The 26126-nt window shown below is 41.1% G+C and overlaps 3 protein-coding genes across 4 annotated transcripts in view; 1 reads left to right on the top strand and 2 right to left on the bottom strand.

Moving 5' to 3' along the window:
• The window catches only part of PDZK1 (PDZ domain containing 1), a 48690-nt gene extending 45711 nt beyond the window's left edge, over window positions 1-2979 (bottom strand). Inside the window, exon 1 of the mRNA XM_070268396.1 lies at window positions 2885-2979. The gene's annotated coding sequence lies outside the window, so the exon portion shown is untranslated. The remainder of the gene's footprint in view (window positions 1-2884) is intronic.
• Window positions 254-18510, top strand: CD160 (CD160 molecule). 2 transcript variants are annotated; one of them, XM_005610210.4, is made up of 5 exons: window positions 254-531; window positions 10159-10303; window positions 10998-11324; window positions 15511-15648; window positions 17822-18510. In XM_005610210.4, exons 2-5 carry the CDS (start codon window positions 10222-10224, stop codon window positions 17827-17829), a joined length of 555 nt encoding a protein of 184 aa, XP_005610267.1. In that variant the 5' UTR covers window positions 254-531; window positions 10159-10221; the 3' UTR covers window positions 17830-18510. The 2 variants fall into 2 exon arrangements, with proteins under 2 accessions (XP_005610267.1, XP_070124507.1); XM_070268406.1 differs by having other exon boundaries at window positions 396-531; window positions 10159-10300.
• Window positions 18511-19441: 931 nt separating this feature from the next.
• Window positions 19442-26126, bottom strand: part of RNF115 (ring finger protein 115) — a 73601-nt gene continuing 66916 nt past the window's right edge. The window contains exon 9 of the mRNA XM_023641318.2: window positions 19442-25883. Within this exon, the coding sequence (XP_023497086.1) occupies window positions 25752-25883 (132 nt within the window). The 3' untranslated portion in view covers window positions 19442-25751. The remainder of the gene's footprint in view (window positions 25884-26126) is intronic.

Raw genomic sequence — 26126 nt, 5'->3', positions numbered from 1 at the left:
TCTCTGTCCTACTCCTAAGCAAAACTTTCTCTCAGGAAAAGACTTGGCACCTTTCTTTATACCTGAGGGCACATTCTGTTCTTATACCTCCCAGTTACTCTATTACCAGTCTCATCTTTACTATGAATTATCAGGTGAAACATCTTTGTCCCTCAAGGTGAAGAAAACAATTTCAAGGAGTGGTTTTTCTCAGCACTTTCAGCACCTTAGCCTATTTCTAACACATACACACAAAGGAAGAGGAAAACGAGACAGCAGCAGAGGAGGAGGTGGAGGAGAGAAAGGAGAAAAAAATTCACAGTGGGGGTGGAGGAGAGAGAGACAGGAAGACCCCCAACTGCTAAAAGAAAAACCCCAATTCTGTGGTTTTCAAAGACCATACATCTCAGTAATGAAGGCATGAACAATGACGGAAGTGGGAGATGGGGTTTCAACAAGAATAAATAACAAGTTAAGGACTGAGAGCTCATTCGAAGTGCTTTCACCAGAGCCCCCAGCCTGAGAGCAGGAAAGAAGAACTTCTGTCCTGAGGTAAAGAGGGCCCCTGGGGACCTGGGGTTGGGACCAGGGATGGGACAGTTGACAAAACTGCTCAGGCAAGGATAGGCTTCCAGTGAGGTCCCTGAGAAACCCCATTTCTTGAAGGGATATGCCCTTTACCCTCAGGAGCCTGGGAAAAAGAAATGTCACATGTGCCAGCTGGGCCGACATGCTGGCCCTTCCCCAACACACCTTCAGGGACATGGGCCCCTGTGGCTCTTTCCTCAGATGGGAAAGAACCACACTGTGTGTTCACAGGAGGGAAATCCAGGTGAACTCCTTGAAGTAGCCATACCTGACAGAGCCTAAATCCCTTATGCTGTTCTAAATCCTCCAGGCTACTTTCTTTTGTTCAGGGCTCATAGGGGATGAATGACAAAGGGTCATTCATATCAATAAAAAGGAGATAGTTACTGGAGGAGAGTTAGCAAGATTTGGATCACCTCTTTATTTAACCCCTCAAAGCCTGAACTGGGGCAAACCACTGTGCTCCCTTGAGCTTGGAGCTGGCCTTGTGAGGCACCTCTGGGGGAAGTTCACATCCCAGATGAATGTGCTGAGGGTGACAAAAACAAGGGAGGCTTCAGGCCACCGGCATGATTTTGTCGGAGTAAACCTGGGAATTCCAGGGTGAAAATAATGGTTTAGAGATAGTTTTCCCCAAGTTCCAGAGCTATGCTCTTTAGTGGGAAGACCTTTCACCTAGGAATCAGAAGACCTGGTTGCTTCAGTCTCCCTAGTTTCAAAATGAGGAACCTGTTCTGCAAGCATTCTTAACCGGGGGTCCAGGGATTCATTCATGGGATTTGTGAATCTGGGGGAAACATTACATCTTTATTTGCACCAATCTCTAATCGAAAGTTAGCATTTGCTTCCATTACGAATGTAGGCAACAAACCACAATAGAATTTGCCAACAATAGAAATCAGATATTTTCAAATGTCATTACAGTTCTTACAGATTTCTCAAAACGTCATTTACACTCATCACTGCTATGAATTACGATAGTTTTTAGGCCAATGCTAGATCTAAAGAAGTACATATACTGCTCTATCACACATGCTTCTAATGTGCGGACAACTGTTTTGATATAATTTGTTTCCTCTGTTATCCTATATATTTTATTTTATTAATTTTTAAATGTTATTCTGAGAAGGGGATCCACAGGCTTCACCAGACGACCAAAAGTGTCTACGGCGCATCTATGTCAAGGCTGAGAGGGCCTTGAAGGTTGTTGAGAGAGACCAGAGCCAGAAGTCTGAAAAGCAGACAAATACTCCAAGGGCCTCCTGACCACACCTCTGTTTCTTACAAGGCTGTTTCTACTTTAAGTAAAGTTGGGGCTGTAGTGATTGATGTGATTCCGTCTCTGGGCCCGGGCATCTTTCTTGGTTTTGTGGGAGATCTGCAATTAGAGGTATTTGTGGAGCTGACTGCTAACCTTCTAGCTCCTCTCAAAAGTTATATTTGGGCTTTGGCAGCAGAGAGAATGGCCAATCCTTACAATCTCGTCCCCACCAGTGACAGTTCCCACTTGCTAGAAAACCTTGGGATCAGCTTCATGTGTCATTTAATCGTCACAACGTTCGCATGAGGGAACTTTAAACACAAGAGAAATGTGAGGCTGAGCAAGCTTAATAACGTGCCCGAGCTTACACGAAGCTTGCATTTGAATCCAGAACTCCACGTGCCTCCCACTTTAAAAAGTCGGGGACAGGAGGGCATGTACTGTCGGCTGCCATCTCTCCATCCTGACAGTCCAAGGCCATGGGCAGCCAACGTAGTTCAGAAACCCCTGGAAGACTGAAAAGTGAGGATGCCAACCTAATCTGCACCCTCATCCTTGCCGGCTTTGGCGCTCGCCACTTTCATGAGGAAGATGAGAACTGCCCCTGGCATGTGGTGGACCCAAAAAGTCCCCAGACTTCCCTCTCCGACCACCTCCTCCCGACTATTAGTCTATTAAGGCCCAGTTGCAGCTCTAGTAGAGTCCGCGTCCCCAGGACCCACCAGACCCAATCTTGCACTTCCCACACCTCCGCTACTAGTTTAGGTTTTCCCCGGCTAGCCCGCATGCCGGACCCCGCGCTCCCGCGCCTCCCCAGGCCAAACGCTGGGCTGATGAACTCGGGACGCGTGGAGGGGCATCTCTGGCTTCAACCGGAAGGCAGCGCCCTCTAGCGGCCAGAGTGCAAAAGCAGCGGTTCCCGCTCTGGGGTGCCCTGCCTGCATCACATTAGGGTGCTCCGCATCCCGAGCACCAAGGTCACCTATTCCAAGAGCATCATTTCTCCATGGCCTCTGCCTGCCCCCAGCCCTCGGGAACGGCCTACGACAGACTTACACACTCTGCCTCAGCTCGCCCCCCAGGCACCGCGAAGCCCAGCCACTCCTGCATCAGCGCCTGCGAGCCGGCCAGCCTGTCTGAGAGCTGAGCCCGAGAGAGCCCGCTCTCTTCTTGGAAGCAGTCCCTACCCCGCCTCCCTCCCATCCCGCTTCATCAGTCCCTCAGGAAATGCGCCTGGAGAAGGGACATGACCTCGACATCTCACAGACAGCTAGTGCAGAGCCAAGACTGGAAACCAAATCTCCCCAGCCCACTTCCCACCTTACGTCACCACCATATGCGTCAGGCATCAGCTCCCGAAAGTCAGCAAACATCTCTCAAGACCTAATTCCATTGCCATCTTGCATTCTTTCCAGATCCCTCACTCAGAATTTCTCCTTCCCTATTCCTTGATATACTTTATGACATTATCGTTGTTACCACAGCCCTCCATGTGTTGCAGCTTTTCCTGAATGTATGGTGAGTGTGAGAAGAGAAAGAAAGGAAAGGAAACTCCAAGAGAAAGACCCCTAACTTGAGGGTTAGCATCCTAGCTCCCCCACGTAGAAATTGTAATTTTGTACTAGTCACAATGCTTCTCAAATCCTTCATAGGCTTAGTACAAAAGACATATTTTTAAATAACCATACTAACTCAGTGTTTTATAAGAACTAAACACCATCATGTATGTGGATGTGATTGGGACACTGAGATGTGCCTCAGTTATGAGGAACCATAAAAATAATCATGGCCAGCATTTACTGAGCCCTTCCTCTATGCTAGGTGCTGGAGTAAACAGTTTACTCAGGTTACTTATTTAACCTGCACAACAACGCTGGGAAGAGAGTATTATCACCACTTTATAGATCAATAAGCTAATTTTCAGAGAGATTAAAAAACTTGCCCAATAGTACACAGCTAGCAAATGTCAAAGTCAGATTACAGACCTGTCCCTCTGACTCTAGAGGCTGCACTGAACTACCGGGACAGTCTGCCTCTGCTGTCGTAGTAGTTTCTCTGTGCCCTACGGTGCCTGACACAGTTGCTCAGTGTTCGTCAAATATATCCATTTATTCAGTGCCTGCCCCAGGAGCCTGAGGAACTTGCCCATGTCACACAACTAGTAAGTTCTGCGACCAGGACATGGACACAAGCAGTGTGGCTCCGGAGTCTATGCTTTTAACCCCAATCCTGGGCTGAATGAATAATCGCAATCCTTTTTTTATCCTTTTCAAATCAGACGATGCTTTGTAGCTAGACACAAAGCATGTCACCAAACTTTCAACGTTTTGTTTCAAGAGTCAGTGGGACATTCTGGAGGAGACAGTACAGCAGGACGGTGTGACAACACAGGAGAGGGAGCAAGAGGTCAAGGCTAGAGCAGCAGTGGCGGGCACAGACTACTGGGCTGCTGCTGGGATTTTTATTAGGATTGTGACAAATTAATAGGTAAATATAGGAAAAATGAACAAATGTCTCTATCTAGATTTTCTTTTATGTTCCTTAATAGCACTTTATAATTTTTATCCTATATGTCCTAATAGAAATCTTGTCACATTTTAAATTCTTGGGCATTTTATGAGCATTTCATTTGTTGCTATAATGAATGGGATTTTCTTCTTCTATCATATGTTCTGACAAGTATCTAGGAAAGTGTGTCTAGGAAAATTAATCATTTTATAAGTGAATACCTTATTAAATTTTATTTATGCTATGTATTTATACATTAATTTATTATTATTTTATATAATTGTGATTACATAATATTCCAAACTATGGATATGCCATAATTTATTCAACAATTCTTTGACCAATGGGTCTTTCCTTTTTTCTAATTTATTTGTATTATAAACACTACTGCAGTGAATATTCTTGTATGTGTATTCCAGCACACACATGCTTTTATTTCTGTAAGATAGAGCCAAAGGTACAGGGTATATTTTACCTAGAGTGAATGATTGTGACTATTTCCTCATACCCTTACCAGAATTGGATTTATCTTTTTTCTCATTTTTGTTCATCTATTGGGTCATAATTCTGAACTCTGAATTTTTAAAAATTTGCACTTTCCTGACTGCTAGTAAGACTGAACAACTTTTCATTGCATTTCCTCCTTTGTGAACTGCCTATTCAATGCTCCACCTTTCATTGTTTCTAATATTCTTAACTAATTCTCTCGGGTTTTCCAGATGGAAGTTACATTATGTATAAATAGTAATTTTTTTTGGAGGAAGATCAGCCCTGAGCTAACATCTGCCACCAATCCTCTTTTTGCTGAGGAAGACTGGCCCTGAGCTAACATCTCTGCCCATCTTTCTCTATTTTATGTGGGACGCCTGCCACAGCATGGCTTGACAAGCGGTGCATAGGTCCCCACCCAGCATCCAAAACCAGTGAACCCCCAGCCGCCGAGGCGGAACATGGGAACTTAACCACTGTGTCACCAGCAGGCCCCTATAAATAGTAATTTTGCCTCAAGATTTCCAATATTTATATCCTTTACTTTATTCTCTTCTCTAAATGCAATGGCTAACATTTCCAGAACAATGCAAAATAATAGAGGTAATAGGAAGCATCTGTGCCTTGCTTCTAATTTTAATAGAAATGATCTTATATTTTACCTTTAAATATGATGCTAGAATTTTATGAGATATATATTTCTCTATTAGGTTGAACAACATTCATCTATTACCATTTTCCTTAGGGGTTTAGTAGGAATGAATGTAAGATTTTGTCAGAATATTGATTTTCTTCTTTGATCTATTAACGTATTAATTAATATTAGTATATTTCCTAATATCAAATCATCCAAGAATTTCTAAAATTAATCCTACCCCATTTGTCATTATATTTTTAATATCCTGCTGGATTGGCTTGTTAATATTTTATTTAGTATTTTCACATAAGTATTCATAAGTGAGATTGGTCTGTAGTCCTCTTTTTGCTTTCTTTTAAGGTTTTGACATTAGTAAAAGCAAATGAAATTTCATTCTTTTTCTATGCTGTCAATTTAAATGGCATCAGAATCATCTTGAAAAATTTCCTTATAAACTATCCAAAGTAGTGCTTTCTGGGAAGATAGTATCAAACAATTTTCTCAATTTCTTTCAGGGTTATTTGGCCTTTCAGGTTTTCTCGTTTTTGAGTCAATTTTTATCATTTGTATTTTCACAGAAATTTATTTCAACCAGCTTTTCTAAGTTTCTAGCATAGAGTGATACAAAAATATCCCTTATAACTTTTAGTTCCACTTATATTTATGATTATTTCTCCTTTCCTATTTCTAATTTTCACTTTCTTCCTTTTTCCCTTTATTCAACTAGTTTATTTGATTTTTATTCTATTGTGGTTTTCCCCCATAGGGCCATGAGCTGGAATTTAAAGGATGATTAAGAGTTTATCAGGCAGAGAAAGAAAGGAAGACATCTCCAGAAGAGTAAACAACATGGGCAGACATTTGCAGCTGTAAGATAGCTCGGGTATTCAGTGAATTAGATCTTGGTTCGGCTGTGACATAGTGATGAGGGTGGGAAGGTGAGCACTTGACTATGAAGGAATCCCACCAGGGAGTATTCCACTGTCACCTCATCTTTGCAGCATGCCCTCAAGATCCAAAGGCCTGATGGGAAAATCTCATTAGTCTAACCCCAGCTTTCAGAGGGCGGGAAGAAGGTGTATCTGGTCCTTTGGGCTCCTGAAGAGAGAATCAGGGCTCTGCCTTTTATCAGCACTCACAGGAAAGTAATGAGGGGGAGAAAGGAAGGTGGGGCTAGTTCCCTGACAGATACCACTGGGTAGCCAGAAGAATGACAAATACCCACTGCATGGAGTCACTGAAATCTTTTAAATGGGGGACATGCCAAATTTAGATTTGTGCTGTTGAGGGTTTGTTTTTGCAATATTTTGAAGTAGGCAGCCTCCTCACTTTACAGATGAGGAAACAGAGGACAGAGGAGGACCTGAGACAAGCCCAAAGAAACAGAGACATCAAGAGTTGGAAAGAGTGTCACCCAGGTTTTCTGGATTTAGGAAAATCTAGGGAATACTCTGGAGGAAAAAAAAATCCTCCCCTGATGGGGCTGGCCCAGTGGCATAGTAGTTAAGTTCACGTGCTCTGCTTCGGCAATCTGGAGTTCGCAGTTTCGGGTCCCGGGTGCAGACCTACACACTGCTCATCAAGCCATGTTGTGGCAGGTGTCCCATATGCAAAGTAGAGGAAGATTGGCAACAGATGTTAGCCCCATCCAATCTTCCTCACACACACACACACATCCTTCCCTGAAAAGAGAGGATAATAACATCTGTGAAGACTAAATGATTCAAGGTATATAAAGTGACTGACATACAATAGCCCCCTATAATTATAGGATTTCTCTTTCCTTGTCCTCCATTTCATTTCTAAAAATTATTTTTCTTTCATAGGTTATGTTTTTGCAATATACTCTTTTATTTAAAAAAATTTAAATTAAAAGTAATACATCCACAAGGTAAAATAAATCAAACAAAAGATTATGCAATGAAAAAAAATGCTTCTTACAGTTACCTCCCCCTCTACCCGCAGTAACCCCCCCATCTAAAGTTCACCACTTTCAATATTTTCCATTTAATCCCCCGATGGCTAGGGTTATAATTTTTAATTATATACCTTTATTTCTTGATACTTCAAAGAGTATCTAATGACACCACCCCATCAGTAACTGAACACCCTACACCACCTCCTGCTTTCCAATATTTCTGAGTGATATTTAATGTTTTAGTCCTTCTAGTGCTCATCTTCATAAATTTAAATAGAATACTTAAATCTTTACTGTTTTGTCAATTTTACATGATATTTTACCCTCTTCTGAAAACTGAGGAAACCACAGACTTCTTTCCTCCTCTCCTTTGACTCTAATTCATCTAATTTTTGTAAGTTACTTTTTAAATTTCTATATTGTCAAGGATTATAACATTTATTTGTTTTATAACGCTAATTAAGTGATCCATGTTATGCCTCTAGTTTCATTCCATAAATTAAAAACCAATATGGAACACTAACAATATTACAATTATGTAAATATTATTTATAATTAAATGAAGCAGTATGATTATATTCAAGGAAAGAGAAATATCTTACAATATTAAATCTGTGCTTCTTATAAGAGAATGTTACCAGTGTCAAGGTCAAAGGACTCCTTTTTCATTTCTTTCCAGATGTCTTCCATTCTCCAGCTCATATTCGATGGCTGGGGTTTCTTCCAGCTTACTGTCATAATACATTGTCTTCCTTTTTGCTGTCTAGTACCTCCTTGAGTAATTTTTTTCATAAGTGGTCGGTAGGTGGTAAACTTTCTCAGATCTCTGTGTTCTCAATTTTATATACATGGTATCATAGTGTGGGTGCATATATATATACATATATATGATTTTTTCTTTATATGTTATCTTTTTAAATGAATCATTTGATATGTACAAAAGTATGTTACATATCTAAAAATATAGAACATAGAAATATAATTAACATCTATGAGCCCACTGCACAACTACAGAACTAGAATATAACCAAAAGCATCCTCTACCTATGCATTCCTCCCCTACACCATCCTGCTGACAAAGTAAGAATGACAGGTGAAAAAGAAGCAACTTATGGAAAATATAATTTTTTAATGTATCTTTTTGTTTTTGACATCTATGCTAATTTCATTATGGCAGAGAATGTGGTCTTTATGATACTGATTCTTTAAGACTTGCATTATTGGCTAGTTTGTTAGTGCCATGGAGTCAATTCCAACTTCTAGGGACCCTGTGTACAGCAGAGCAGAACCCTGCCCAGTCTTTTTTGTGCCATCCTCTCACCTTCTCTATCAGATAGTGCTTCGCTGCTATTCACAGGGTTTTCACGGCCAATTTATAAACTACAAAAGTGTTTAAATATATTTTAAAAACATCTACATGGAGAATTTTTTAAAATAAAAATGTATTTATTTTATATACGTAGCTCTGCAATTTGCTTTGTTTGACATAATGGCATATTATGGACATCCCTTCAGGCCCATATTTATAGAACTAACTCATTCTTTTTAATAATACATATAATAGTCTATTATGTGGATGAATCAAAATTTATTCAACCGGGGCCGACCTGGTGGTGCAGCGGTTAAGTTCACACGTTCCACTTCTCGGCGGCCCGGGGTTCACTGGTTCGGATCCCGGGTGCGGACATGGCACTGCTTGGCAAACCATGCTGTGGTAGGCGTCCCACATATAAAGTAGAGGAAGATTGGCATGGATGTTAGCTCAGGGCCAGGCTTTCTTAGCAAAAAGAAGAGGACTGGCAATAGTTAGCTCAGGGCTAATCTTCCTCAAAAAAAAAAAATTTATTCAACCATTTCCGTGTTGGTAAAAATTTAGGTGTTTTCTTTGTCTTGGTTTTTGTTCAGAGTTTTTTGATATGGTGATAATTTTTATTAGCTAGAATTATAAGATATAAATATAAAAAGTAAAACAATAAAAATTTTGGAAGAAAATTATAACCTCAGCCTGAGAGAAACTTTCTTAAACAATACAGGAAATATAGATGACTTAAAAGAAAAGATAGATGTATTAAACTTAACTGAACACAAAGGTAAACTTTCCTTATGGAAAAAGACAAAGAGACAACCAAATGGGAGGAAATGTTTGTTTAAAAAAAAAGCTGGGTTAATATCTCTAATATAGAGAAAGCTTCTAAAAGTTGATTTAAAAAAAATATGCAGAGAATATGAACAGGCAATTCATAGAAGAGAAAATACTAATGACCACCACATATATGAAGAGGTCCTCACCCTCACTAGTCATGGAAACGCAAAATAAAACAACAGTGAGATCTAATTTTTCATCCATCAGATTGGCAAAAATGTAAAAGACAGATAATGCCTAGTGCTGGCAAGTGCATGAGAAAATGTACATTATCAAGCATTCTTGTTGAACATCTGAATCTCAACCACCTTTTCGGAGAGCAATATGATAATAATAGTACAAAAAAAATAATAACAGTAGAAAAAAATTTTAACATTGACATTCTTTGATCCAGCAACCCAACGTAATTTAGAAAAAAAAATAATCTGAAAATATAGGCTTTCGTGTCGCCCTATGTTTCTTCTCTTTTTGTCCCTCTCATCTCTACATCTCACTTGATTTACTATCTTACCTCCCAGCCAGCTGGACTCTCACGCCCGAGCCCTCTTCCACCTCCATCAGACTCTAGTGCCTGGAACAAGTAAATGGTCTTGGGGCCCTGGAAGGCCTGACTAGGCATCCCCCTGTGCTTTCAGGAAAGTGAGGCCAAGGACATCAGCAGAGCCAACATTTGCTTCGAGTTCCTGGAGCCGCTGACAATGTGCAGGACACTGATGGCACCTGGCGGAGGCTGCTTTGCCCTGGCCATTCTGCTGGCAATTGTGAACATCCAGCTTGGTGGTGAGAACAGTCCATCCCTAGATCCCCAGGGCGGAGACACTCATCAGGGAAAATCCTGGACTCATGAGGAGGGATGGATCCCGTAGTTTTTTTCTGGTGGGGAAGGAAAGGACCCACTCTTCTTGACACTAATGAAAGGGTGAAAAATATAGTTTCTTCTTCTTTTTTGTCAGAACTAATACTAATGCCCTCCCCATCTGACATCCTCCCTCTGCTATGTGTTGCTAAGAGCCTGGTAATATGGCCCTCAATCTAAGATTCCTTCAGGCTCTTACACATTATATGTTTATGAAATCTGAGTTTGAGATCCAGATACTACAATATTTGTCAACTCCGGCAAACCCATTTAAGCGCCAGTGCCTCCGTTTGTTAATCTATTAAATGGGGACACTAATACCTGTCTCCAGGGCTGTATCTAGGATTAGATGTATACAAAAGCACTTTAATAGTTAAAGCCCCTTTAGAAGTTCTAGTTGGAGAGTAGAAGTAAAATAGAGACCATTTCTGAATTAATGTATAGCTGGGGTTGCAGGTCTCCTTCAGATATGGGTACAGCCTGTAGACTACTCTTCTAAGAGAGGGTATTTCATGTCTATGGGGCAGCCCCCATCTCTGCCTCAACATTTCTATGTAAGAGTTTAACTTACCATGTATACCCGGCCTCCCATGGCTAATTCTTCCCTTCCCATTCCAGGATGCATGCACATCCTCAGCTCAGTTTCCCAGGAAGAAAAGCGACTAAGCTTAATCTGTACTGTGTGGTCTAAGAAAGAAGAGGCTGAGGGGGTTATAGTGTTTTTGTGCAAGGACAGGGGTTCAGACTGTTCCCCTGAGACCAGCCTGGAGCAACTGAGACTTAAACGGTATTCTGGGACAGATGGTGTCAGTGAAATATCATCTCAGTTGGTGTTTACCATAAACCAAACCACGCCGACAGATAGTGGGACCTACCAGTGTTGTGCCAGAAGCCAGAAGTCAGATATCCACCTTCAGGGGCATTTTCTCTCCGTTTCAGTCACAGGTGAGCTCCTGATATCCCTAACACCACCAGGTGGGACAGTAAGCAGGGTCCACAGCTGGAGACAGAAGTAGTTATTTCAGGTCCTGGACAGTCTCCTCGGGAAGAGTCCTTCCCATTATTCAGTCCTTTTCCATCACTTCTACTGGCAAATCCTGCCTTTCGTCAAAGCATGTATACAAAGGTAATCTCATTTTGTCTTTAATTTAAAAAATCTTACTGATGCAGCCATCTCTCTTTATTGACACTGAGACTGAGTCACAAGGAGGTAAAGCAACTTGTCCAATGCCACTCACTGACCACAGTGGCAGTAAAAGCAGACAGAGGTCTAGAAACTTAGGCCTCTTGATTCTCAATTCAGAGCTCTCTCAGAGACGTAGCTGTATTTCTAAACGCAGGCACCGAGCCTTCAGGCTGGGACAGAGATGGATTTGAAATAAAATGGATGGTTGTCTTAAAGAGCATTTAGTTGTGAGAAACAGAAACCCACTCAAGCAGCCATAGATTAAAGGAGAAAAAATAACAAAGCAAGAAGCTGGCCCTTATGAGTTCAAGTTTCTGGAGTAAGAAACCAGAAAGCCAACAGAACCCAAAACAGTTACTATCTCAGTCTCTCAGGAGCAGCAAGGCTTCACATCTCTATGTATCTCCTTCATTTCATGCACACTCCCCTGCTCTGTTACTACTTTGTCACAGCCTAAAATGGCCACTCCAGCCTCAGCGTTATATATATGACTTCCTTATATGCCCAGCTGAGAATGACTGTTTCCATATTCCCAGACAATGGAGCAAGCCTTCAAAACTGAAAATTACGTTCTACCTAGAATTCTATACCCGACCAAACGACCAATCAAATGTGAGGGAAAAACAGACACTGTCAGACATGCAATGACAAAAAAATTCATCTTCCACGTGGTCTTTCTTAAGAAGCTACCAAATGTGCTTCAGTAAAACAAGAAAGTGAATTAGTAGAGTATATAAAACGGGATCCAAGAAATAAGGAATCTAGTAGAGAAAGGGGACGAGGAAATTCTAGAATAATAAAGGGCCAAAAAGAGCATTGTTCAGAAGACAGCAAGAGAAAGAGGGTGCCGGAAGGAAGATCTCTAGGGGGTGAAAATGGAATTGATCGATCATCTTTCTGAAAGCCTACATCAGATCTGATGAAGGACTACAGATATGGACGTGGAAAACTCTACCAGTTTTTAAAAAATCGGGTGATCGTGTCTTCAGGGAAAACACTAAATTTTACGAAAGGAAACATGATCATAGCACACAACTTGGCTCTGTAATATGTGACATTTACAGAATGCAAATTATGTAAACATTAATTTAACTAAAATTTGTGATATAATGATTTTTGAAAGATGCAGAGGAGGGAAGTGACTAGAGGTTTAAGAGAACCATATCCTCATCCTGTATATCAGAAAGTCAATACAGTCACGTGCCACGTAACAACATTTCAGTCAACAACAGAGCACATATATGACAGTGGTCCCATAAGGTTAATGCCATATAGCCTAGGTGTGTCGTAGGCTGTATCATCTAGGTTTGTGTAAGTGCACTCTATGATGTTTGCACAACAATGAAATCGCCTAACAATGTATTCTCAGAACATATTCCCATCATTAAGTGACACATGACTGTAAATAATGTCTAAACTTCATCATCAAGAAGTAGTAACATGAGCATATTATTTAGGAATATGATGAAACATCTCAAAGAGTTGACCATGGTGGTCTCTGAGGAATAAGCCTAGGAGGATAAAAGGAACTGCTAGCAGTCTTTATGAACTTGCAAATACTATCTGCCTTTTTTTGTGTGTGTGAGGAAGATTGGCCTTGAGATAACATCTGTTGCCAATCCTCTTTTTGCTTGACAAAGACTGTCCCTGAGCTAACATCTGTGCCACTTTTTCTCTCTCTTGTAGGTGGGATGCCACCACAGCATGGCTTGATGAGCAGTATGTAGGTCCGCGCCTAGGATCCAAACCTGCGAACCCTGGGCCGCCAAAGCAGAGCACGCAAACTTAACCACTACACCACCAGGCCAGCTCCGTACTATCTTACTTTTGAACTTAAAGAAAAGTAGATATAAATTACACCCCTCCCCCCAAAGAAAACCTGGCCCGGAGCCTTTTAATAGATGTTTTCATCATCTCCTATGGTTACTAACCAGTTAATCCAAATTTTCTACTTCAGTCTGGGTTGATTTATATTTTCTTCCTTGCTTCCTGGTGTCTTCCCATCTGACCCAGCTACAGCATTCAGCAGTTCCATTCTCTCCCTTAGCAAACTCGCATCTCTATTGGCTTAGGTACTCTTTTCTACGTTTCTGGCTGTTCTTTTCTCTCTTCTGCACCTATTTCCTCCTCCCACCCCTCAAACATGAGAATTCATTCCCCAAGACTCACTCTTCATCTCTTCAATCTTTTCTTGCCACTCTCTCCCAAGTTCTCACCCACCCTTGTGACTTAGATGTACATCTCCTTGCAACTGACCCACAGATCAACTTCTCCAGCCCTAACCTCTTTCCTAAGTTTCAACTAAACATTTCCACTGACAACGGGACTCCTAGCTCCTGAATACCCTACCATCTCCTCAAACGCAAACTCAAACCTATCCTCCTGAGACCCTGTTTCTATCCATGATTTATGGTCAAAACTTTGGTCCCTCCTTTTTTCTCTTCCTCCATCCAGTTACTAAGTACTACTAGTTCTTTCCCACATTCACTCCTTTCTTTCCAAAGGTGTTTTCCACGTCTTCATCATCTCACACTTAAAATATGTGCAATAGTCTCCTAACTGGTAAGCCCCTTGAGATCCAAGCGAGTCTTACCCATCTTTCTATCTCCCACACCTACCTCAGGGCCTGACACTGAGCTATTACCTAATACATGGTCCGTGAACTCTAAATACTCTGTCTGCCTCCAATACACACTGCCACCAGACACCTTTCTAAAATGCTAATTTGCACATACCACCATTCAAAGAATTTTAATGTCTTTTCACTGCCTATGGGACAAAGTCTAAATTACTTTAGCCTGGCACTGGAGGTTCTAAATAATTTCATTCTATTATTTATGTGAATACTCTCTTCCAGTTAACTTCACTAGTGGAAACTCCTCATTCATCTAACAAATATTTATTGTGCATCCCAAGCACAGTGCTAAGCCTTGGAGAATAGATGGGGGTACAACAAAGTCCTTATAATCTAGTGTTCATGTTCTTTAATACATCCTACGCGTTTCTACTTGTTCTCCCTAAGAAAGAATGCCTTTCTCATCCTCTCAGCATGTTTAAGTCTTAGAGTCAGCACATATGGATGCTCGCCAGACGTGGACGTAAAGTTCCTTTTCGAAGGTGAAACTAATAAAACCAGACAGGTAACAGACAGTACCAATAAACAATGTCTACCATTTACTTAGTGCTTACTATGTGCCAGGCAGTGTGCTGAGTGATACATTATTTCATTTAACCTTCCTTGCCTTTTGAGGAAGGTACTATTCTTGTCATGTGACAACTCAGGCTCAAAGGTAAAATTTGTGTAAGTTCACTTAACTAGTAAATGGTGGCTAAAAATCCAGATCTAGGGGATGGCCCCATGGCCAACTGGTTAAGTAGGCACGCTCTGCTTCAGCAGCCCAGGGTTTCGCCAGTTCAGATCCTGGGCGCAGACACGGCACACCTTGTTAAGCCATGCTGTGGCACCATGCTACACAGCACAACCAGAAGGGCCTACAACTAGAATATACAACTATGTACTGGGGGATTTGGGGAGAAGAAAAAAAAAATCCAGATCTATTCCAAAGCCCAACCTTTTAACTTAGGCGAAACTGCTTGACCCACTCCAGAAGATGGGTTTTAACTGAGATTTGGGAACACCAAGTCCAAGGCGATTAAGCTATTTTTGCTGTGTCTCTGGTAAGACTTTATATTTAGAGTTCCTTTAAGGTAGGCTTATTTGTATCCCAAGTGTGACACACAGTAGATTCTAGTGTATTTATTTATTGCTGCTTAAGTACATCATCGTCATCACCCACAAATGTTAAAAAAAATACATATTTGGGCAGTAAATTATGCTAAGAAGTATCCTTGGAGATCATAAAAAGATGCTCTGAGATGATGCAAAAAGAGCCATTAATGATTTCTGAAACCCTCCCCTGATCCACTGATTCTCTTTTGAACCAGAGACAGGGAACTACACAGTGACAGGACTGAAACAAGGAGGACACCGTGAGTTCAGCCATAGTAAAGGCGCGTTCAATTCAGGCCTCCTGCAAGAAAAGGTCTGGGTGATGCTGGTCACCAGCCTGGTGGCCCTTCAAGGTATGTTCAGAAGAGCCTTAAGCACCCCAAGCAATGAGGGTGCTATTCCTTTTACATCTTGGTTATTCTCTAGGAGAGGGGAGGAAAGGAAGCCCAGAATGGGAGAGGAAAATGCTCTTTAAGCCTTGGCTGTCCACAGGAAAACATTAAACCAATATGACGGCTCAAAGGGTCTAAAGACTTCATTTTAACTAGGGGAAGATGGATGAACCAGACTTCCCATTGGGTAGGTCAGACCTATTAGGAAAGAAGGCCTGTGGGAGAGGCAAGTAAATACACCTGCCTCTACTCACTGGCTTAACAGAGGGCTACAAGTTGAGGCAACAGATGTTTGGCTATTATGAGAAGATGGAGGCGGCAAGAGACAGACTTAGTCTGGAGGTGGATTTTCAACAATGCAGCTCCTCAGCAAAGGCTGATGGACAAATTGAGTATATTAAACACTTGTAGCTGAATCCTCTGAGCATCATTTATTAATATGGATCAGCACTTTCCCTATAAGAAAAAGAATGGAACTTGCAATGATTTGCCATTACGTTTTTGCATTATCAGTAATTGATGCAGGTTTTTGCCTATCCCCGGCATTCTTAATTCCATTTTACTTAGGTTTCCCTCAAATCAGTAACTACCACTGTTTGAGGGCCACCAGAATGTAAGCTCTTTAAAGGCTGGGACTTTGTCTTGTTTACCCCAACAAAAAAACAGGCCTAGGCACACAGCAGGCTCTTACTAAATTTGTTTAAAGAATTTCTGTGATGGTTTAGGTTTTGCATGTGGTGATTCTCACCTCAAACAACCCTTCCAGGTTCTCTGATTACCATCAGGAAACAGGCACAAAGAGGTTAAATGTCGCCCAGTTCAGAGGAGTTAATACTGTCCTTCTCCCTCTAAAACCTTGTGCTCTCAATAATTATCTATTACATGCTAAGCACCTTCTCTCTCGACTCCTTCAACACCCTCCCCACTCTGAGACTGCTTCCTCCCATTTCCAGAAACAGGACCACCTAATCCTCCCTTATTCCAGCTCCTTTACTGAAAACTATCAAAAGAAAACAGAGAACTTGTCTGTGATCCCTGGCAAGGACCTCCCAATGTAAGCCAGTTTTCAGGAGGAAACTGATGAACATCAAGCAGCCTGACCTTGCAGACATTATTCTTTATTGAATTTGAATTCCGTCAGATGACTAGGCTACTCTGTTAGAACAATAAATTTTACTTTTTCATACAGAAAAAACTCAAAGAGGAAATCTAGTCATACAATCCACTACTACTTACTACCCTTGACTCCCAAGTTATGCTAGAGCAAAACATCTCTAAGCTCTTTTCCCCTTTCCAGTCAGCTGAAAAGAATGAACTTTTCATAGATCACTCCTTTTCTCTTTTTTTTTTGAGGAAGATTAGCCTTGAGCTAACTACTGCCAGTCCTCCTCTTTTTGTTGAGGAAGCCTGGCCCTGAGCTAACATCGTGCCCATCTTCCTCTACTTTATATGTAGGATGCCTACCACAACATGGCGTGCCAAGCAGTGCCATGTCCGCACCTGGGATCCGAACCAGGGAACCCCGGGCCGCCGAGAAGTGGAATGTGCGAACTTAACTGCTGCGCCACTGGGCCGGCCCCAATCACTCCTTTTCTTTATCCTCTTACCTCAACTCAAGGTTTAGCAGAATTATGGAAGAGGTAATGTTCAGTAGAACAAAAGTGCACATGTCTTCTCAGGCCTAGAGGGATCAAGTAGATCAAGTTATTATACTTTCATGTGACGAAAAGGATGAGGGAGTTCCCTGGATCTCTGTGCCTGAAGCTAATATTTCAGTGAGGATCCCTGTGCTATCACGGTGCCAACCATTCACATTGCTACACATGGAAAACTTACCTTGAACTCTTTGAGTAGCATCCATTTCCTATTTGATTGTCCTACCTTCCAGCAGGGAGAGACCAAAGTTTGGCTCTCTCCCCACTTCCACCAGGATCAGTTAGATTTGCTAAAGATCACAACTGCAACTTTAGCAATAAGACACAACACATACAATACATTCCTTCTTTCCTTTTCCCTTCCCTTTCTAGTCATGAGGGCCTATCAAACACACATCCCAGGGCGAATTACACCGGGCATTTTGTTGCTATTCTCAGTTGTGTGGCAGAAATACAAACTTTCCTTTTTCTTTCCACAGCTCTTTAAGCCTTGTGGCAGAAGAAACTTTTTTTAAAAAGTTACAGCAAGATAAATCTGATTCTCTTTAGTTTGGTATCTTTCATATTACAATACATACAGAGAAGAAAAAAACAGGGCACAGGGGAAGAGATGCTAAATATGCCAAGAATCTGGAGAATCTAAGGTGGGGCAAATGAGTGTATTCCTTGACCTCCCCTCCTCACTGCCAGAGCAAACCTGCCTTTCTTCCCACCTGTCACCAGCAAATAAAAAGAAGACCTTTCACAAAAGCGGCTGGTGTACAGTTCTCACTCAAATATTGGATAAGTAGGTGTGTTTTTGTATCCCAGAAGAACTTGTCCTCCCTCCTTTCCAAAACAGTAAAATAAACAAGCAAGTTAAACAAAATAAGGACACAATTTTTTGGAAGAAATTTTTATTTAACATTGTAAAGAGAAGAAAGAGGAAACAAGCAAAGATAGGTAGGAGAGGAAAGGAAGAGAGTCAGACCCAGTGACTGACCTAGCATGAAAATAAGGAAACCAAGAGACCTTGGTGTTCAAGAGCATCCACACAGCAGTGCTGGAGGAAGAGGAAGATTTGTGCAGACCAGGTGCACCACAGATCATAACTGTCTAACTTCAACTAAGTACCTGTCAACCTCTTTGGTCATTTCTCTTTCTTTTTAAATAAATGCCCAAAGCAGTATCTGCAGCCTAGTCTTTTCTCCTAAATCCATAAATCCTCTTTTTCTTTGAACAGATGACCTCTTATGATAGTTAAGCAGAGAAGAGGGGACAGGATATTCCCAATAGGAAGAACTGCATAAATAAAGAGGTAGGAACACAGACAATTTAACTGGAGCTAAATGGTAAGCCACCAAAAAGAGACACCTTACCTGTGGATCCTTGGCCAGGATCTACCAATTGTGGGAGCTAAGTCTGGTGGGAACAGAGAAAGAAAAAGCTGAAAGAGATGGGTAAGACCTTTATTAGTGATGGTCTTGAACCTCAAACTCAAAGGATTTTGGATTTTGTGTCTTATGGAGGTAAAGACACTAGACATGGAGTTAAAAGACCTGCCTGGGTTCAAACTCTGACTCTGCCACATGCCAGCTATGCGTTGTTGGGTAAATGAAGTTTTAAGATGCTATTTCTGTTTATGTATCTGTAAACTGGGATACTGCCTACCTTATCTTCTGTTTCCATAGGATTGCTCTGAAGATCAAATAAGAGTCTGGAATTTTTAAACCCAGAGCCATTTGAATTTTGACTCCAGAGTCTCCAAGGCTTTCTCCACTATATTATGTTAACTTTAATCTTTCTCTATTTTATATATGTTAGTTTTGTGTTTCTAACTAAATTTTAGCTCACATGGGTGGAGATGTCTTCTTGCTTTTTACTATTCAAAGAATCTTCTGAAACTACTCAACATTATAACCACTGGAAGTCTCACAAAGAAGCCACGTCCAAGTATAGAAAAGGTTCCACCCATTATGCTATACTAATTATAGTCCTCACGTAAAAATCTGCAGAAGAGACACATTTGCTGTCCAAGTTTATCAAGACATTCAAGAGCATTAGACTGTTAGCTCTGACTTGAACCAAGCAGAATAAACAAAGCAAAAATAAGTCAAAGGTCCCACTTCTAAAGAATTTATTTATTCTGCTTATCTCAAGAACTGGTTAAACATAAATCTGAAATACTTTCATCTTGGCTTTCAAAACGTATTGATACCACTGATTTCAAATAACCCTACAAATTTCCATGAATAGACATTTTTGCATGAATAGACAGTTTTTGGACAAACAACTTAACCTCAATCTATATGGTGATTCATAACCCATGGATTTTGAACCTCTATGAGGCCATGGAATTATTACAAGGAATCTGTATAAGCATTATCTCCAGTCTGAATGAATATCTTACAAATATGTATACACTGTATTTCAACTGGATGTAGATTCTGGTGTGACAAAGTCAAATTGATTTAAAAGCATTACTGAAATCACAGCAGCTTTTTGATATATCTTTTCATCAAAAGATACTAAAAGTACAAATATTATCTTATTGAGAGACAGTCATAATTTTTGGACCTTAAAAATGGAATATCTTACCAGAAAAGATAAAAAACCACAAGCCTACATATGCCATGATTCACAGATATAAATGTACTAGCCAAGGAGCAGCCTGGTGGCGCAGCAGTTAAGTTTGCATGTTCCGCTTCGGCAGCCCGGGGTTCACCAGTTCAGATCCTGGGTGCGGACCTACACACCACTTGATGAGCCAGGCTGTGGCAGGTGTCCCACATATAAAGTAGAGGAAGATGGGCATGGATGTTAGGTCAGGGCCAGTCTTCCTCAGCAAAAAAAAGGAGGATTGGGAGCAGATGTCAGCTCAGGGCTAATCTTCCTCAAAAAATAAAAAATAAAAAAATAAGTGTACTAGCCGAAAGAGGAAAAGGCAACATATAGATACAGACTCCACTTCCGTGGACGCCATCTAAGTGTAATTTGGCAAAACATAAAAGTTTATATGTATAAGATCTCAGAGTTGAATGCCTATAATTCTACTTGTCTGGCAGGTGAGAGATCAAAACCTCATAACGTCCTTTGGATCAGACAAGGGCTGTATTTTAATGCTGGAAAATATCTCCAGTTGTACACACTGTATTCTATACATTTTATTTTAAACCCTTGGAGCAGCCCTGTGGTTCTCAGCCTGAGTGCTGACAGGCTGACATTACTGCGAGCTAACACGTCCCCCACAGGAGAGACACTTACGATGTTTACCCTATCAAATCTTTTCCCCAACTCCCTGCATCAGAACTTATGTGAGATTCCTTCTGGAAACTCTCTCCTGCTAGTCCCTTCTAACTCCCAACTCACTACTGGTTTATTCTTGTGAACAGCACTCTCATCTTCCCACCTCTCTACTGCAGAGGCCAAAGCTCTTCCCCTAACATCCAATTATCTGTTCACCAGCCCTGCTCCTTCTCCTCCTAAAATCTGTCTTCCCTCACAGATATCAGTGGCCTGCCTAGATCAGCTCTAACAACCTACTCTGAAGTGCTCTTCACCTTCCAAAACCCGAGAGGCTGTTTTGTTGTTTAAAACAGGCATAGACTATGATTCTCTCCTGATTAGTTTTTGTTAAGACTGATATATTTAATTAATATTCCGTGGGGAAACAGCACTTGGACACCAGGGGGAAAGAAAGTGAAGCATGCAGAAGGTTGTGAAGAAGTCAATTTGGTATCAATAATTTATCAAGAAAATTTTTTTAAAAAACAGGTAATTGTATTTGAGTTCAACTAATTATAAAGAAGCAATGGATGATGAATACCCTGTCCTCAAAGCCATTTATACTCAACCCTCAAAAATGACTAGGCTTTTACCTCCAGTGAATCTCCTTGCCACACACCATATAACAAGGGACCTGCCCAAGCCAACAGCATCCCGTAACAGAGAACTACGGAAACAGAAGGGTCTGAAGTATTCCCAATGAGAGGATGAGACTGTGAGGCTCCAGCCCTCTGCTGTACCTCAGTGTCCACCATATCCAGTGCCCCCCATATCCTTTCTTCCTCTAGTGTGAAATGTGTGTGTGTGTGTATGTGAATAGAGACATATATATACACACACACACGTATGAATGTGCAGTACAAAAACATAAACAAGGAATTTTCCTCCTAATAACTATTTAATCAAAGTGAGACTTGTTAGAGAAAAAAACAAATTCTTCCCCCCAAATCTTCCCTCAAACTTGAGAATAATTATTGGACCAGTACTGTTCAAGGCAAACATCTAATAAGCACTTGGCTCAATTGCTATGCAGCAAATGTTGACAACTAAAATTTGTAATAAACTAGGAAACGATTTAATTTATACCCATTTTCAGATCCTCTGCCTAGAGTAATTCCCATTTTTTTTTAAAGATTGGCAGCTGAGCTAACATCTGATGCCAATCTTTTTTTCATTCTTCTTCTCTCCAAAACCGCCCAGTACATAGCTGTATATTCTAGTTGTAGGTCCTTCTGGTTGTGCTGTGTGGACGCCACCTCAGCACGGCCTGATGAGCGGTGCCATGTCTGCACCCAGGATCCAAACCGGTGAAACCCCAGGCCGCCAAAGTGGAGTGCGTGAACTTAACTACTTGGCCACGGGGCCGGCCCCAGTAATTCCTTTTTCTTATAAATTAAAAAACTATTGTAAGGAAAGAGTCAAGAAGTTACAGCAACAGGGACAAAATGTCATTCTGGATTCTCTATATTTCTCAACTCTTCAGAGAACTGGCAACAGGAACTTTGAGGGAAAATTACTTTTTAATGCCAGGATTATCCCTGCTCCCAGCTCCCAATTCGTTAGCTTAGAAACTTTAAAGATGTTGGAGATAACAGCTAAATGTTCGCCACTCCCTTTCCACCCAACTGCCCAGTTCTGAACTAACACATATGAAGACAAGTTAGACTAACCCATCTGGAGATGACCCAAGAAGCAATCATCACGTGGAGGCCAGCGAGGAGTTGCCCTATAACCTCTCTACTTCCAACCTCTACCAATCTCTAGGAAGTCTCTCCTAATTACGTGCTAACAAAATAGTTTTCTTCCCTCTTATTTCAAATTATAACAGACAAGAGGAAGATAAAGAAGACATATGAATAAAAAAACAATCTGTTCAGCTCTGCATGGAACTCAAAGGGTAGGCTATTTAATATGAACGCAAAGGCCTCAAGTCTAAGGGCTCCAGATCTGAAATTGCAACAGTTGTCTCTTCTCTTTGACAATCAGAGAAAGCTGAATCATCTCTCCCTTGACTCCTATTAAGGCTCCAGGGTCCTGAGTCTGTAAGCCTTCCAGCTGTAAACAAATGAACACCTGAAAAGTCCAGGTTATGTGGCCCTCCATCTTGGGTATTATATCTAAACTGTGTCTGAAACATTTAAGAGCAAGGCATTCCTAGAAATAAACTCTTAACCCCAACCATGTTCTGGTAGTAGACCAATGAATCTGCAATGTTTCTTCTAGAATGGGAGGCATCTCAGATTTCCAGGTTAATCTAGGTTGAAGAGGAAAAACAGATATGATGCACACAGAAAACTGGTCCTCATCCCATATACATTTCTTCTACTGTTTAACCCTAGTACTGAGGTCTCTAACCAAGACAGACATTTCTCATAGAGACACAATGTTCACTTGGCAAAACTTTAGTGGGATAAGAATCACTCGGCTATGTGCATTTCTATTTTTCTTCCTTGTGATGATTAATTTTATGTGTCAACTTGACTGGGCCATGGGACACCCAGATATTTGGTTGAACATTATTCTGGATGTGTCTGTGAGGGTATTTTTGGATAAGATTAATATCTGAATCAGCAGACTGAGTAAACAGATTGACCTCTCTAATATGGGTGGGCCTCATCCAATCAGTTGAAGGTCTGAACAAAACAAAATGGCTGACACTACTGCTAGCAAAAGGGAACTCCTCCTGCCTGACTGCATGAGTTGGGACATCAGTCCTTTGCTGCCCTTGAATTCAAACTGAAACATCAGCTCTTTTTGGGTCTCGAGCCTTCCAGCTTTTGGAGGCCTTTGGAATTGGACTGGAACTACACCACTAGCTCTTCTGGCTGGCTGACTACAGCTCTTGGGACTTCTTAGCCCCAACAATCACACGAGCCAATTCCTCCTAATAAATCTCTTTATATATATATGTGTGTACACACACACCCTTAGCCCCAATAATCACACGAGCCAATTCCTTATAATAAACCTCTTTATAGATATGTACACACACACACACACACCCTTTTGGTTCTGTTTCTCTACAGACCCCTGATGAGTACACTCCTTAACCTAAGTTAACCTGGAAGTCTGACATGCCTCCTATTCTAGGAAGAAACACTACAGATTCATGAAGTGGGAGGGGTCCAGGAAACAGAAATGAGCCTGATATCCTCTATCAGAGCAAAAAAAGTGAAGAAAATTTTGAAAAACTTAGAGTGATGCTATTTGCTGTTCTGTGTATTGAAAAGGTAAATCTCTATCTAGGGCTTTGTTTCCATGCCTTTGTGAAGCTACTACATCCTTTCTAGTTCTCTAGTTGTAAGCAAAAATACAACTGCCTGTCCTAGCCTCTCCGGACAGTGACAGGCAGACGAAAATTTCCAGGCTGTCATAATTTTTCTGACACTGCTCATACTGTTCTACTTGAAAACTGCAATGTGCTCCAACTTCAGCAGCCTTTCTCCATCTAAGTAGTGGCCGCCAAAGACACATAATATACCTCTCACCCTCCCAGCCTTTTCACCCTCCCATTTAAAACCAATGTGTATTTTTGGGCTACATTTCAATAGCCATGGTAAATAGCTCACATTCTCCAAAGAAACAATCTCTACAGAGGTATAACATGAGAGGCATATGAGAAAACATCTTTTATTCCCTCTGGGCCCAAACTGAATCATACGTTATAGTCACAACTTTTAGAGGCAGGCTATTAATTCAGCAAGCCACTCTCCCACTTTCTCTTTTCCCACTTCTACTCCTTCATCCTCTCACCGAAGTACAAAGATATTTCTAACCCTCTTTCCTCAGCCTCCCAAATCAGTGTACGAAAGTCAACAAAAACTGAGGAAAGACTCCTAGCCAAGAAAGATACTCACCAGCAAGTGGGCTTCTTGTTCTAATCATTCCAAACTATGAAAGGCAGATGTGACAATACAAACGGTGTCCCTCTGTCACCCTTTTTGGCACACCAACAGTGGTTACGTATCCCCATCATTTCCTTTTGAGACTCTGAAGTTCCAATGACATATTTGATCTTCATTTATTCAAGTTTAAACACTTATATGCTCCAAAGAGCATGTGCATGAGATACTGTTAGGCAGAAAAAGTAAGGCCTATCTCTCCTAGGCCAAGCTGTTTTGGGCATGATCACAATAATCAGTTTGATTCCAAATATACTCAGAACCAAGCAGAACAGAAAGGTTTCAGAGATGATAAAAGGAGTTAAAAAATTAAAATGAGACAATGTAAAATCTCAATTCCTGAAGACTAATGAAATACTAAAAACAGTGAATTGGCTGTAGAAGCAGTAATGAAGTAATTCTATTTCCGTGAGGGACATTATTATAAGGTCCCCAGGACAAAAGACAGTAAACAATGAGTTGGGAACCATTAAAAAACCTCAGAACCAAAGATTCAAATATCTGTCCTTCTGTGCCTGTATGCTGCCCAACTCATTCCCAAAGAGGAACCAGACTTGGATCCCTACCAACATAAAACTCCTAAGAACATGTCATGTTGGTTTCTCTGGAAACTGCCATCTTGTGAAGTAGTCTTTAAAAACTAAAATGAGAAAACCAAAGACTACAATAATAAGCCACTTTCTCCTTCCAACTGTGATTTTTCTTTGATTTGCTCTCTGAGGATTCAAGACAAAACAAAATCATTAGCCTAAGATTCCTGAATTAATCTGACCTCACTTCTTGGCTAATGTGGCCAAGAGCAGATGCTTTTGTACAATTAAAACAGAAGGACTTTATATCAGCAGGACTTCAGGGCTCTGGTTTCACTGTATTTACTATAAAATACACTAACAGTAAGGTGGAGATTGGAGAAGGAGATGGAAACATCCATTACAAGGTAACATGACAGATAGCAGGACCCTAGCTAGACTAAGCAACTGATTCTATTCTGGTGGGGGGAAACCCACATAATTAAGTTTCATACTTTTAAAATTATCACTCTGAATTCAGGAATAAGAGGCATTTGGTTGTAGATACAATTCCATCTGTAGATACTAACTTTAGAGAAGAAAAACACTCATTGCATTAATATTACGGTTGGGGCTTCTTATGTGGTTCCTAAATGTACCTACTATCTTTTGATACAATTTACAGCTGTGGTGAGAAGACTACCACAGCCCTGGCTCAGATGTGGTCTTTAGCTTCAGAAAGTCCATCGGTCATGTAGCTGGCTGTCACTGCTAAATCTGTTGCTTGCAGAGGCCTCAGAGCTCTGGGTTTGCCGAGTAGAGTCCTCACCATTTAAGCTCTTCCTACATACAGGACATGTGTCATGCTGAAACAGAAAGATATCAGTTCATGTAAACAGCCTGACCTGAGAAGTTGGAGGTACAGAACACTTAGAAACCCCGACAGTTGGCAGGCAAAAAACCAAAAAGGGCATACATTCTCACACAGGGCACACTGAGCTCCAAGGTGCACCACCAGGACATCTCCCAAAAAGAACTTTAAACAGAACTCAGAGAGAGAGTTCTAGGCCAGCAACTTAACAATAGCTAACACATATCACCAAACAGAA

This window comes from Equus caballus, chromosome 5, assembly GCF_041296265.1.
Source record: "Equus caballus isolate H_3958 breed thoroughbred chromosome 5, TB-T2T, whole genome shotgun sequence".
Lineage (NCBI taxonomy): Eukaryota > Metazoa > Chordata > Mammalia > Perissodactyla > Equidae > Equus > Equus caballus.
Note: the sequence above shows the minus strand (reverse complement) of the source record. Positions and strands in the feature narration are given on the sequence as shown.